The sequence below is a fragment of the Melopsittacus undulatus genome, chromosome 12, assembly GCF_012275295.1.
Source record: "Melopsittacus undulatus isolate bMelUnd1 chromosome 12, bMelUnd1.mat.Z, whole genome shotgun sequence".
NCBI classification, from domain to species: Eukaryota; Metazoa; Chordata; class Aves; order Psittaciformes; family Psittaculidae; genus Melopsittacus; species Melopsittacus undulatus.
In genome coordinates this window covers 19352636-19366829 of record NC_047538.1, presented here as the reverse complement: position 1 = coordinate 19366829, position 14194 = coordinate 19352636, and the positions used below count along the sequence as shown (strand labels likewise).

The 14194-nt window shown below is 53.5% G+C and overlaps 1 protein-coding gene across 2 annotated transcripts; it reads right to left on the bottom strand.

Moving 5' to 3' along the window:
• Positions 1-3653: 3653 nt before the first annotated feature.
• On the bottom strand, positions 3654-11582 carry CMKLR1 (chemerin chemokine-like receptor 1). 2 transcript variants are annotated; one of them, XM_034068622.1, is made up of 3 exons: positions 11306-11582; positions 7611-7716; positions 3654-7128 (listed from the first exon to the last, which is right to left on the bottom strand). In XM_034068622.1, exon 3 carries the CDS (start codon positions 7088-7090, stop codon positions 6002-6004), a length of 1089 nt encoding a protein of 362 aa, XP_033924513.1. In that variant the 5' UTR covers positions 7091-7128; positions 7611-7716; positions 11306-11582; the 3' UTR covers positions 3654-6001. The 2 variants fall into 2 exon arrangements, with proteins under 2 accessions (XP_033924513.1, XP_030901388.2); XM_031045528.2 differs by having other exon boundaries at positions 3654-7125.
• Positions 11583-14194: the final 2612 nt, after the last annotated feature.

Sequence of the window (14194 nt, the reverse complement as noted above, 5' to 3'; positions counted from 1 at the left end):
AGTGCATCACCTCCACAAGCCCCTTCAGAGCAGGGAGCAAAAGGGCCAGCACCAGCACCTTACCTCTCGTGTTTATCCCCCACACTGTGGCTTTAAGGCTCACTGGACCTTAATGCCTTTATTTCCCCACAACTCTTTATCCTGGTTTTAATTTGCAGTGACACGGAGGGATTGGGAATCGTTCCCTCCCTGTGTGCTGCACATCTGGCTGCACACGCAGACACATGCACCCCACATGGGGAGGCTCCGTGGCTTTGCCTCCATCCCTGCCCATGCAGTGACTGCTGCAAGCAGGAGCTGAAGGTTGATGGTTTATCTTCTATTTACCTATTCAATTCCAGGCTATGTTTTTACCCCATGGGACTGGCACGCAGTAATAAAACTGATATCCCCCCTGCCCCACCCCGGGAAGAGAAGCCAACCCTCCTTTCTGCATCATTTTCACATGCAAAGCTCTTGACATTTATAGCCTGCCTCTGTAATGCCATTAGCCTGGCTCATCGGAAGCACTGCCATGTGCAGGCAGGGCAGGCAGTGCTCAGTGTTTCCATCCTGCCTTCTAAAAGCAGTGAATCTTAATGTTTGTCTCAGCCCCAGTGAGCCCTGTGTATCCCTGGGTGGGAGCAGGAAGCTCACATGGCCTCAGCATGGGGCCTGATCCCTCTTCCCATCTTCCTCCACTCAAACCCATCTATTTCTGCAGTGTCTCATCCCCGGGAATGTTTTCCTGCCTCCCTGGACCTGCATCAGCAGAGGCTGCAGCATCCAGCATCCAACATCCTCCCTCTTGGGCTGGATGGGTTTCCCTTTGTTGCCATAGCAACAGCATCTGCACCAAAATTCCCTGGTTTTCCCCCAATTCTATGTGGGGTTGGTGCTCAGCAGTCCTTGGAGGAGATGATGCTGGAGGAGATGATGCTGAAGAGCAGCTCAGGCTGGTGAAAGGCAGTGAATGCCCCTTTGGGGTGGATTCAGGGGGTTCCAATCAATGACCCTAGTGATGGAAATGATGCTGGGGCTCAGGCCAGAGGGATGGGGCTCCTCTTCCTCCCAAATTAAACCCCACACAACATTCATGCTGCTGTTTAAATGAGAGGGAACTAACCCACCTCAGCAGCACAATGGGAGAAGCTGCGCCAGCGCTTCCACAAAGGCTCTATAATGGAGGGGAGATGCGAGTTATAAATCTGAGCAGCAGCAATATTCATGCCTGACAAAAGAGCCATGTTTATTTATCAGCTTTACTATTTTCCATCAAATTTACAGTTGACAATCTGCCTGAATGGAATGGAGATAATTTAACCACAGCTCCAACCCGCCTGGCACCCGGGAAAGGGAAAGAGCAACGTGTTTATTCCTTTTCTTTCTAATTCCAATCCCAAATAAAGGCAGTGATTTACTGGGGAAGGAAAGCACAGCTTTATTTCAGGGCTGTGACAGCTAATTGAATGAGAGCAGTCATTAAGGACAGTAATGTGTTCCACAGAGATGGGTTTGGTGTATTCAGGAGTCATTTCCCAACTGCTTGTGTGAAATGAGACCCAGCTCCAAGTTTTGGGACCCTGGAAGTGGTGGGGAATTACAGGGAGGCAGAAGTGGGTACGGGGTTCTAGGGATGGGTATGGGGTCCTGGGATGGAATTTGAGGTCCTGGGATAAGATTTGGGGTGTTTTGCATTGGGCTCAGTGTTCCAGCTCCAAAACCTGCTCTTCTCTCCCATCCATCCCTGCCTTATGCTCAGATCATGGCCCCTTACCCACAGGTCTCACGCAGGTGGCTCCGCATCCCACTCACCCCTTGAGCCTTAGATGCTAAACCCAGTTACCGATTTCCTCAGCTCCTGCCCCAAAAAGAGCTGCAGCTCCCCCCTGGTTGCTGCTGTGTTGGCACAGAGCAGGGCTGGTTTGTGCCACCAGGCCTGGAGCCACAGCCCCAGCTGAGCCCCTTCCCTGGATGCTAATGACAGCTTTTGCCCATCACCCTCCAGTCATTGACCATGGCCAGCATCAGTCAAGGGGAGGGCATTAATTCATAGCTAAGGACATCACCCGGCTGAGTGTATCCATGCCTGCAAGACCAGGGGGATGGAGAACCAGCAGGACACCTCCAAGGACTCATCATTTAATATACCGACATTCCCATTGCTGTAGGCAACTGCAGCTGATATTCCCTCCCCTAAAGGAACAAAATAGCTGGCACCGATGAATCTTCACCATCCCCATAAGATGCTGGGGCTGTGGCAGAGGCTCTGGCAGTATTTAGGGAATATCAAAGGAATTGGGGCAATATTGAGCTGCATTTCTTTGCCTCTCTGCCAAAGGGAAAGACAAACCTGGCTTGCTTGCTTTCTTTCCTTCTTTCCTTCTTTCTTTCTTTCCTTCTTTCTTTCTTTCCTTCTTTCTTTCTTTCCTTCTTTCCTTCTTTCCTTCTTTCTTTCTTTCTTTCTTTCCTTCTTTCCTTCTTTCTTTCTTTCCTTCTTTCTTCTTTCCTTCTTTCCTTCTTTCTTTCTTTCTTTCTTTCTTTCCTTCTTTCCTTCTTTCTTTCTTTCCTTCCTTCCTTCCTTCCTTCCTTCCTTCCTTCCTTCCTTCCTTCCTTCCTTCCTTCCTTCCTTCCTTCCTTCCTTCCTTCCTTCCTTCCTTCCCTTCCTTCCTTCCTTCCTTCCTTCCTTCCTTCCTTCCTTCCTTCCTTCCTTCCTTCCCTTCCTTCCTTCCTTCCTTCCTTCCTTCCTTCCTTCCTTCCTTCCTTCCTTCCTTCCTTCCTTCCTTCCTTCCTTCCTTCCTTCCTTCCTTCCTTCCTTCCTTCCTTCCTTCCTTCCTTCCTTCCTTCCTTCCTTCCTTCCTTCCTTCCTTCCCTTCCTTCCCTTCCTTCCTTCCTTCCTTCCTTCCTTCCTTCCTTCCTTCCTTCCTTCCTTCCTTCCCTACCTTCCCTTCCTTCCTTCCTTCCTTCCTTCCTTCCTTCCTTCCTTCCTTCCTTCCTTCCTTCCTTCCTCCCTCCCTCCCTCCCTCCCTCCCTCCCTCCCTCCCTCCCTCCCTCCCTCCCTCCCTCCCTTCCTCCCTCCCTCCCTCCCTCCCTTCCTCCCTTCCTTCCTTCCTTCCTTCCTTCCTTCCTTCCTTCCTTCCTTCCTTCCTTCCTTCCTTCCTTCCTTCCTTCCTTTCCCATGTGAGCTACGAGGTTCTGCTGGAGTTGGGTGATGAGCATTTCTGTCCTGTTTCTGCTTTGTATCCCTGCATTTTTAATGCTCCCTCTTTGATCCGTTCTGCCTGCCTTGATGGGTGACACGGGAACAGGAATCAGTGACAGCCCCCGGGGGGGCTCGCTCAGTGCTTGGCAGGTTACAAGGTTCAGCACCTAAACTTGGGGGGGTTCTCCCTTCTCCTCCCCATCCTCATCCCTCATGCCGGGATGGGGCGAACCAGCAGTGGGAAGGATGGAGCAAGCAACGAGCTGCTTGTACCAGGGTGTTTGGATGCATATTGGGGTGGGGGTGAAGGATGTGACCCCCTCCTGCTGCCCCATTCCCCCAGACACAAGGGGAATGTATAGAGTGGGTCTATGGGGGGATTGCAGGAGGTGATGGGGAGATGCAGGCAGGTCCCAAGCACAGATACTTCCCCCCCCCCCCCCCAAGAGCCATTTGATCTCCTTAGGGACAACTTAAAGGGGGAAACCCACAAGGAGCATCTTTAGATCTCCCATAGGAGAGGCTTAGAGCATCACATTCCCATCTCAGCCATAAAGCCTCAGCCTGTGCCCCTCTCCTCCTGCCTTCCTGCAATCCCAAATTCAGCGCCAGGGACCAGGAATATACACTAGGAAGTGAATGCTTACTGAAAAGCCCTGGGATCCTTCCTGCTCTATGCAATGAGCTTGAGAGCATACGGGTGTATTTGTATGTAAAACAGGGGTTTTATTAAATAGGCAAACAGCTACAAAGGCAAACTCAAATATTAGGTCTCCCAAGCTGTCAGTGTAATGATGATTTAACCCAAGGTTATACACTGAGCCATCACTCTCTTGTTTGAAAGCTGTTTGCAGCAATAATAGATGAGCTTGCCAATTCCAGCCATGGAAATTAGTGAGGAGCATCCCCAATGTGGCACAGGCTGGGAGCATCCCAAACCAGGACCAAGAGAATGACACTGCATCCCTGAGGGACATGGGCTGCCCAGTGAGGGGAACCTCTTCCCATCATCAAAGCCTTCCTCCCCTGCAGCCTCCTCAGTCACAGCATCTTCCAAGGCTATGGATCGGGCACAGGTTTTGTGTGGAAAACTGAATGGATGGTCCCTGCAGGAAGCTCAGTGCTCCCTGGGGTTGGGAGGAAGCTGGCATTGCTCCCTAGGGAAGCAGCAACACTGCTCATCCCGATAGTTCCCAGCCCTAGGAGACATGGTAATACCTGCAGCTGGGGGGCCCTGCAGCTGCCCCATGTTATAGAGAGCAGCACCCAACAGGCAGCATCACCAGTCTGCCATCCATTTCCCTTATAATCCCCATCCCCTGCTGTATTCCCTTCCTGGGCTCAGGCTGGACACCCTTTATTTTCAGGATAAACTCCCTGCACCCCACTTCTCAGCATCCTCTGTCACTGAGGACAAACACATCCAAGCACACAACATCAGCAGCACCAAAACTGCAGCCAAACGCAGTGGATCCATCACATCCCTGTCCCAGGGATGCTGCAGTGTAATGGGAGAGGAGCAACAGCTTCATGTGATGCAGGTGCTCCCCTCTCCCCATCACACTGATGTTAATGAGGTGATGCAGGTGAAGGCAGATGCATGAGGCAGTGCAGGGGGTGGATGGGATGCCTGATAATCTACCCCAAATCCAGCTCCTGCTGCAGCATCCGCTGTTATCCACAGCATTCCCATTGGGTTTGTATCAGTGTCTGGCACGAGCTGCTGCTGGGAGCCTGGAAATAGCTCTGTGCCTTTTGCTCCTTCGCTTCATTTTCTATTTGCAAATAGCTTTCAAAAAGCTGTTTTTTCTGCACCTTTTGAATAAGGCATCAATAAATGGCTCAGCCTTTGTGACCAGCTCTCAACTGCCCCCATGGCAGCCCCTGCACAAAGCATCGCTGGGGCTGGGACACTCAGGAACCCCCTGAAATGTCCCTGGTGCCAAGCCTCCCCCAGTGCAGGGGGAGGATTCCATCATTCCTTGCTTTCCTGGGAATGAGGCTGTGGGTGACATGGAGAAACCAGCACCTCGATAAGCGTGACACCAGTGTCACGGTCAAGAAGGCCAAATGGTGCAGGATCTCCCAGCTTAACTGTGCATGAAATTGGATGGAGGCAGTGGTTCCGTCCATCCCTCAGCACAGAGATTTGTGTGCAGCAGCAGAGATAGGCTTGCTGCCTGGTTGGGAAGGACAAACTCATCCCATAGGACTGACTGACACCAGGGAGCAGCCATCAGTGGAGCCAGGCTGGGGGTCTGGATCACATCTGACATCCAGGATCTCCTGGTTGGGATATTCAAATCCCTCCTATGAAGGCACTTCCCAGGGTCTCTCTGGGTACAAAGTGCTCACCGCTGTGATAGTACCAATACACTTTAGGGCTTTAACATAAGTAGCTATATGCATACATAGGACATAGGAAGAGTGTCACATTTTGCCTTAACAAGTATCATCCATGGTGGATTCCCACCCAGCCACCACATCCTCTGCCCAATCTCCCATTAGGAATGTGTCTGGAAGTGGCAGGAATGCCTTTGCCAGGCCAGGCAATGCATAGATTAGACAGGAATGCCCTGGAATGTTCTCCTAAGTAGTTTGGTGCAATGATCTTTGCAATTGCCATGGAAGACGAAGGGCAGTTGTATCTTCCCCATGTACACAAGGTGGCAGTTCCAACCCCTGCCAGCCCCAGGGCAGCAAGACCAGTCAAAGAATACACAACAGGGCAGCGCTGGACCATGCCTGTCCCAGACAAGGAGCCATGGCAAGGGTGGCCACCATCACAGTGATGAGCATGGGCAACAGCAGAGGTCGAGCTTAGAGGACTGTTGTCTCCTTCTCAGTCATTGAGGACATCTTGGAGAAGCTCCTGTGCACGATGCTGGAGTGTCCTGTCTCCTCGCTGAGGGCATTCACCAGCCTGGAAAGGATGGTGACCTTAAACTTCTTGAAGTCCTGGCCCATGAAGACATAGAGAACAGGATTCATGCAGCTGTTGGAGGCAGCGAGCGCTGTGGTTATGGGGATGCTGATCTCGAACACGGAGCGCGGGACCACATCGGGCTCCGTTTCCAGGAGGTTCAGGAGGTGATAGGGACTCCAGCACAGGAAGAAGGTGACTATGATGGTGACAATGATCTTGAAGGGCTTTTTGGACTTGGCGAGGCGGTTCCGGCGCAAGTTGAAGGCGATGGCGATGTAGCAGAACGTGATGATGGTTATGGGGAGGATGTACCCGGCCAGGAACCTGGTGATGTTCACTGTTCGGTGTCTCATCAGGGCCAGGGCTTGGTAAGATTTATTCCTGGAGAGGGAAAAGTTGCTGAAACAGATCACGGAGTTACGGGCTTGTGCAGTGTCTCGGAAGACAAGAGACGGGCAGCTCATAATGATGCCGATGGTCCAGATGATCAGGCAAACTAAATAGGCTAAGTTGGTTGACCGATGGTTTTGAGACCAGACAGGAAAAACCACTGACACGTAGCGATCGAAGCTGATGGTGGTGAGCAGAAGGACACTGGTGTACATGTTGAGGATGAGGAGGAAGGAGTTCAGCTTGCACATGACTGTCCCGAAGATCCAGTTGTACCTCATGGCGGTGTAAGCAATGTTTATGGGCAGGAAGATGTTGAAGAGGAAGTCAGCAACGGCCAGGTTGAGGAACCAGATGGCATTGACCGACTTCTTCATCTTCAGCGTTATGATGGCAATGACGAGGCCGTTCCCCAGGATGCCCAACACACAGGACACGCTATAGATGATGACAGAGAGGATCCTTGCAATGTCCTTTGGGTCGTGGGCTGGGTCTGTCCACACGCTGCTGGTTGTCTCCTCATAGGTGTAATCCGGGTAATCACTGTAGTTATCCACATCATCCAAGTAGTTGGACAGATTGGAAAGCGCCATTATCTGAACAGTCCTGGTGATGCTGCTCTGTGTTTCTGCTGAGCAAACACATGGTGTTAATCACAGCAAGCACAGCCACAGGATGGACACCAGCCCTCCCAGCCTGCACGAGGGACATGGAGACAGGGAATGGAGCACACATGTATAGGGAATCCCATGGGATCCCTGTCGCTGGCCATGGAAGAAGATGCTCCTGTGGCTCCTCACTGGATTCCCACCTCCCAACCAGGAGCCATCAGCGCCCTGAGCTGCAGGATGTGATTCAGCCCCTTGTGTCCTCCAGGATGTGGCTGTAGCCTCATCCTGCAGAAAACGCCTCTTACCCACCTACTTCCAGGGTTAAAACGAGGATGCTACTGATTAACAGCCCATTAACAGCTCAGAGCCCTTCCAATCTGCAAAGTATTATGGCTCTGCTCCTCCTTTCTCCTGAGCACCCCAGACTGGACTGAAAACCCAGCAGGCAGCTCACCACTGACCCCACTGGTGCCACTGTGGAACTGGGGTCACATCCGCTCACCTCTCCTCTCTAGCACAGCAGATTCCTGGTGGGATCCGGGGATAGGCAGCACCTCAGTGTCCCACAGCACGCAGGCAGCTCCCTCCACGCAGGTTTAGGGACAGAGCTGTAACATTAAAGCTGAGGTTAAATAAAAGGCCATTCGCCCTCGGATGTGGCATTAAGGGAGGAAATGGACTTTGCCACGCTGTGATTTAACCCTCTGCAGCCTCCTTGGGATAACCCAGCACAGCAATCCTGTACCGTACACTCGGCACCAACACCCAGTGCAAACCAGCATCAGGAGGCACATGAAAAGAATCCTGTAATCAAGCCCATGGTAATGTTATAACAAATAATGAAAGCCATAAATAGGAGTGAGGTGCCTGGGCTCTCCCACTGTGGTTTCCCTGATTAAATCAGCGCCCTGCCTGCTTTAAAATGTTAATGGCAACAACCAGCAGAGTCCTTTGCCATGGTCTGGATCCGGCCTCCATCAGGCACTTAGAGCCCTGCATTGAATGGGTTCAACCACTCCCCTGTGAGCAGCGACAGGGGGTTAATGCCAAGAGCCACCATAGCCAAACAGCAAAGCCTCAGCAGAGAGCATCGCACCCAACCTTGTCCTTGGAGGGGGGACATGGCTCTGCCCATCCAGGCTGGACCCTCCCGCTTTGAGGGCTCAAAGGTCCCCCAAGCATCACCCTCCCCATAGCCCTTCTCTGAGCTCCCCATGGTGATTGTTGTAACCTATTGTTTTCTCCCTGGGCTTTTCCTCCTGTTCCTTCCTGCAATTGCTGCTGCTCCCACCACTCCCACCAGCCAGGGGCTTAAATCACAGCCCCATGGCCTCCCCTTTCCCGTGCTCCCAGAGAGAAGTGGCCAGGATAAACAAGGTTTTAGTGCAAGGCTTGTGAATGAGCCTGAGCTGGGAGAAGGCCCTGACCCAGCAAGCCCTCAATCGTCAAAGGGATGAGTTAAAGTTGATGATCCAGTGAAGTACCAACAGAACCAGCTCCTACAGCGCTGACCACTCCCGTTCCTGGGTAATGAGCCATTGCCAACGCTGCCCTTATGGACCAGCAGGTTTCTTGTCATCACCTTTTCAAAGGCAAAGTTGCAGGTGGGGAGCCCAGAGCCCCATGTGCATCCCATCCTGTAGCATCCCATCCCACCTCCCTTATCCAGACACAGTGATGCTCCTCTGTGTGGGTTTGCTCTTCCTGGGAGAAGCTCCCAAGAAATGCCACCAGCCTGGCATTGCCCCCATGGAGTCACCCATGGGTGAGCAAGGGAGCTGGGGGATGGACCCCTGCCCCTCGCCCCCATGGAGCCACCCAGACCCCATGTTTGCTGCACTCCTTAAGGCAGACAGACAGGGAAAGTGGGGTAAAAGGACCTCCAACCCCTACCAGGGTTGGTCCTGGTGCCCTCTCAGGATGAGGATGCCACAGCAGCACCAGGGCTCTGCTTCCCTGTGGGGTTTGGCAGATGATGGGTTGGTATCGAGGGCTCATGTGGAGCCATCACAATCCCCACAGCACCAGGATCTGAAGCCCAGACCCACTGGAAAATCATCCATCAAATTCCCACCTGCCTCCCTAACCCCTCCCGAACCCAGAGCGGGATGACTGCATGAAACCTCCCATTTCTCACTGCAGAAAAATCCCAGAGTCTGGAGTTAAAGCCACACTCGTCAGAGTGTTCCAATGCTCCGCTCTGGGTTGCAAATACCCATCTCGAGCCAAAACCACTTGGTCTCCATTGGTCCATTCATCTCTGTCCTCCTACCTCAACAAACACCAGCACAGGATCTACCCAAAATAGCCTCTGGTGCAGGCAGCCACCGCCGGCCCCGGCATTCCCGCAGCTGTATTTGACTTGGTACCCAGGGAAGGCTGAATCCAGGCTGTGGGCGCCGGGGTGGGATTCCCGACGGGCGGCTCACGCATCACCAGCATCCCGGCGCGCACCGGGGGAGGATGAGGTCAGGAATTGTTGTTCTTGGGAAGGCAACAGGAAACGGAGAGAACAGCAGAAAATGTTCAAATCCAGCTTTTCTGGGCGAAAGCTCTTCCGTGGCCAGCACAGACGGGCGGGGGACGGATGTGACCGGGGCCGCAGGGAAAGAGCCGGATCCGCAGGGGGGGATGCGGCTGTGTTCGAGGACAAGGGATGCTCAGCACCCTGGCAGTGGGTGCTGCCTGCACCAAGTATTTATGGACAAGCAGGCTTCCTGCCTTGTGCCGTCCCGATGCCTGCAGGCAATGGTTTTATTGAAGCACTGATACAGGATGAGGGGGAAAAGTAATCCAATGAAATCAAATCGAAGGAGCAGACCTGCTTCTGAGTGCTCAAGAGCCTGCCTGAGCTGTCCAAGTGCATCACGCTCTTACCTGTGCGATGCTCTGCAATTGGGCTGGGACCAGCCTATGCTTGTGCACAGGGCCCCACTGGGGAAACCCTTGGGTTAGTGCTTATCCCACCTCAGAGCATCCATAGGGTGCTAAGGACGTGCAGAGCCAGGACAAACCCATGGGAAGCGGGCGGATGGCCAGTGTGGGCTCTGCAATCCCTGCCAGCCCCTGCAGCTGCTCTGCCTCTGTCCCACTGGAGCGGTCCCCCTCCTTCCCAGCAGCAGTTTGAGGTCCCAAACCCCAAACCCGCTTCCTCCGGCACACGTGGGAGCAGCCAGGCTGCCCACGCAGCCCCGATCCCGGCAATGGGAATTGCAGGCAGATGTTTAGGGGAAACACATGGTCGCTCATCTGGGGAGCTTTGGGAAGGGCATGGGGAGAAGCAGCACCTCGATGTCCCCCTGGACCTGCAGCACTGGTCCCCTCTGAGCTCTGCATCCCTGGATTACCCCCACAGCAGACACTGGTCCCAGTCCCATGCGACCTTGTTGCTCTGGTCAAGCTCGAGTCCAGCCCTGTGGGATGGATCCTGAGCACAGCAAACTCTCATTGCTGTCAGTGGGAGCATGCCCTAGAGAAGAAAGGTGCATGCCCCATCCCAAGCTGGTACCCGAGGCCACCCCATCCATCCCTCTGGCACCCTGTTTTTCCAGCACAGAGCTACACTGGAGTGACATCCCCACCAGGATCCAGCATCCAGCCCCATAGTGGCAGCTTCCAGTCCTGCATGGGGGATTGATTGCCAGCACTCAGGGGAGCAAGAAAACAAGAGGATGGGAAAGCATCTCTGGGTACCCAGTTCCAATTCACCCTTATTTTAACCAGCAGTCGCCATGGCAACAGCTCCCGCAGGGAGAGATGCTGCACAGCATCCCTACAGGGATGCCCAGGGGATGGAGCCCCAGCCCTCGGTGTGAACCAGCCACATGCCCATCACAAGGGAGCTCAGACCACACCGCTGCAAAACCCAGACCCCTGGCCTGCCCAAAACCTGCTTCCCAGCCACATTCCCAGCCCTGCCACACATCCCGGGACCTCCATTCCAGTTTCAGCTGGATACAAAGGGGACAGGGATGCAGGAGGCAAAGGGAGAGGCAGCAGCAGCACACCGAGCATCCACATCAACCTAACACTGAGCACATGGGCTCCTGCCAGCAAGGGTTCAGGCTGCCATCTCCCAAGTCACCAGCACCAGGGGATCCCCAAGGCAAAGGGAAGGAGCAAAGCCAGTTCCCATAGGGGAAACTGAGGCACCAAGCTCTGCCCCAAGGCAGGGTGGTGGGGAAGTCCAAGCCCTACCTGTTTCCATGGCATTCAGATGCATCCCAGTTTCACTTCCATGGAGCAGCCCTCGGCTCCTTGCTCTTCCAACACCCCCATTCCCGTCCGCCTTCGGCACCCCTGGCTGCTCCCTGCATACCAGCTAAGGCTCCGTTCCCAGCCCATGTGAACAGGGAAAAAAACCAGGAATAGCTGGAAAAGGCAGCCTTAAAAACTCCGTCTGTGCCCAGGGTGGGACAGAATAACAGCATGAGTCAGTGTTTGTCTGGGCAGAGCCTGCCAGGCTGTGGAGGGCAGGACGGGTCGGGATGGGGTGGGATAGGATGGGATGGGATGGGGTAGGACGGGATGGGATGGGTCTCCACACGCTGTTCCCCAGTGTGGGGTCACCCTGATGGAGACAACTCCCAAATCCAGCCAGAAGCTGGTGTTCAGCCCCAAAGCACAGGGCATGAAAGGCTTTTCCCAGGGAGAAGGAACCTGCCCTTCCCTGACACAAAGTGCCTGGGGTGCTAAGAGCAGCCCCATTGGTAAAGTCCCAGCCCTTTGCTCCCATCCTTCCTGTTCCTGTGAAGGGTTAAGGAATAAAGAGGAAAGTCACAAAATCACATAATGGTTTGGGTTGAAGGGACCTTAAACCCCATCCAGCTCATCCAGGGACACCTTCCACTGGAGCAGCTCCAAGCCCCTGTGTCCAACCTGGCCTTGAGCACTGCCAGGGATGGGGCAGCCACAGCTTCTCTGGGCACCCTGTGCCAGCGCCTCAGCACCCTCACAGGGAACAGCTTCTGCCTCAGAGCTCAGCTCAGTCTCCCCTCAGGCAGGTTCAAGCCATTCCCCTTGGCCTGTTCCTATAGGCCCTTGTCCCAAGCCCCTCTCCAGGTTTCCTGCAGCCCCTTTAGGCACTGGAGCTGCTCTCAGGTCTCCCCTTCAGGAGCCTTCCCTTTTCCAGGCAATATTGGACATTTTGGGCAATATTGGACATTTTTACCTACACAAGCAAAGATTCCCTTGAAAAAAGGGCAGTTTGTGTTTCTGTGCTGCTTAAAATGACTCAAGCTGCACCTGAAATAATGAAAGTTCTTTCATATCCTCTTCTTGTCTTCTTTTTATATATATTTTTATATCTGGGTTGTTATTAATCCCAGGCTCTCCTGGCACTTTGCAGCAAGAAAAAGCCCCATAAAACTCCCTATTCTAGAGCATTCTCCCCATTCCATTGCACCAGCCCAGTGAGGACATTCCTAAATATGACCTGGGATTTACAAGGGCTGCTTAGGGATGAAGCCAACACAAGAGAGAGATGCAAACTGTGCCACCTGCGGGGCTGCTCTCCACCAGCTCCGGATTCTGAGGATACAAAAGAGGAAGGAAACCATGGGAAAAGGAAATAGTTCTTTGCCTTCTGCTGCCAAGGATGGGGGACAAGCAAATCTCAGCCTCCCCCCCCCCATCATGTGAGAAAGCCACTCTGGATCCTCAGGAGCATCCTCCACTCGCAGCTGTGTGATGCTCACCCAGCTGCATGCTGATCAGCACAGCAAAGAAAAGCCCCCCTGTTCTCCTTGTCCCTACTAAGGGGATGCTATGAGGACATCTCCCCCCCCCCTTTCAAATTCACACCCGGTTCCTTTCCCACATGGAAAAACACTGTGGGAGATCCCATTAGTGAGGGTTGCAAAGCTCATCCCTGGAAGAGATGGGGATTGGATGGAAAAGAGGTAAAAATAGGGATTTGGGGTGAGGATGAGGGGTGGTGGGGGCCTCCAGGGTCCCAATGCGCGCTATGGCGCGCATTGGGACCCTGGAGGCCCCCACCACCCCTTGTGCCAAACCCAAACCCACTTTATAACAACAGGGCAGCAAAAAACCTCAAACAGTGGCAAATCCTTTATGAAAAGCAGTGTTTCCCATCCTGCAGCCAAATCCTCCCTCCCAAATACATCAAACTCCATAAATTCACATAGAGATGTAAAAACCTAAAGGTATTTACCTGAACTTGGGATCTGGAGCCCATCTCTGCTGCTTCTATCACCTCCTTAGGGCCGGAACGCAAACAACCCCAGGGTTACACTGCTTCAGCATCCCAATGGAAGCTCCTCAGGATGTTGCTGAGCTTTCCCATCCCGAGAAGGACACAACACACGTCTTGCTGATGGGAGGATGAGGAATAAACCCACACAAGCAGCTGGTTTATGGGCTCAGCACAGCGATGGGCAGCACTTGGAAGGGGAAGCGATGCTCTGTGGCAGGATGTGGGGACATGGGGAAAGGAGCCTTTTTGCATGGTTCAGCTGGACACAGAAAGGGGATGAGGCAACCGGCTGCTTCTGTGCTGTGTCCCATCCACCACAGTCCCTGCACCGGCTCAGGAATCCTATGGGATCTCACAGGCAGGGTTGCGGCATCCCTTGCCTGTGGTCTCATTGACAAAGGATGCTCTGTGATATGGGATGGGGCATCTTCACCCCAGGCTGCCCCGCATCCCTGCCCCATCACTTGGGATGCTCCCACATCAAACACACAGGAAGAGGGGTAACCCAAAGCCATCCCTGGGGTGCACGGCAGAAGGGGAGTGCATCCCCCCCATCACCATGTTCTCCCCTCTGTCACACTGGCCAGATCCTGTCTGTTCCCACCTATTCATCCATCCAGGCCTTATGAACTAAGGTGGATCTGGATCCAGAAGCAGATTTCCACAGTAATGAATTGCCCCATCCTGGTTTGCACAGGGACGGCACCAAGCACCAGCCTGGCCTCGGTGCTGTGCCTGCAAGTAGTGATTGCCTGCAGTGTGCATGGTGCATGCGGTGATCCAGCAAGGACTGAGCCTGGATGGCCACAAACCTCTGTTCTGAGCCACAGAAACCCATCCAGAAGGAGATAGACAATAAAAATACAGGTACA

Bases quoted from the DNA above. Each gene is read 5' to 3' on its own strand.
- CMKLR1 (XM_034068622.1), bottom strand. From the start codon at position 7,090: ATGGCGCTTTCCAATCTGTCCAACTACTTGGATGATGTGGATAACTAC.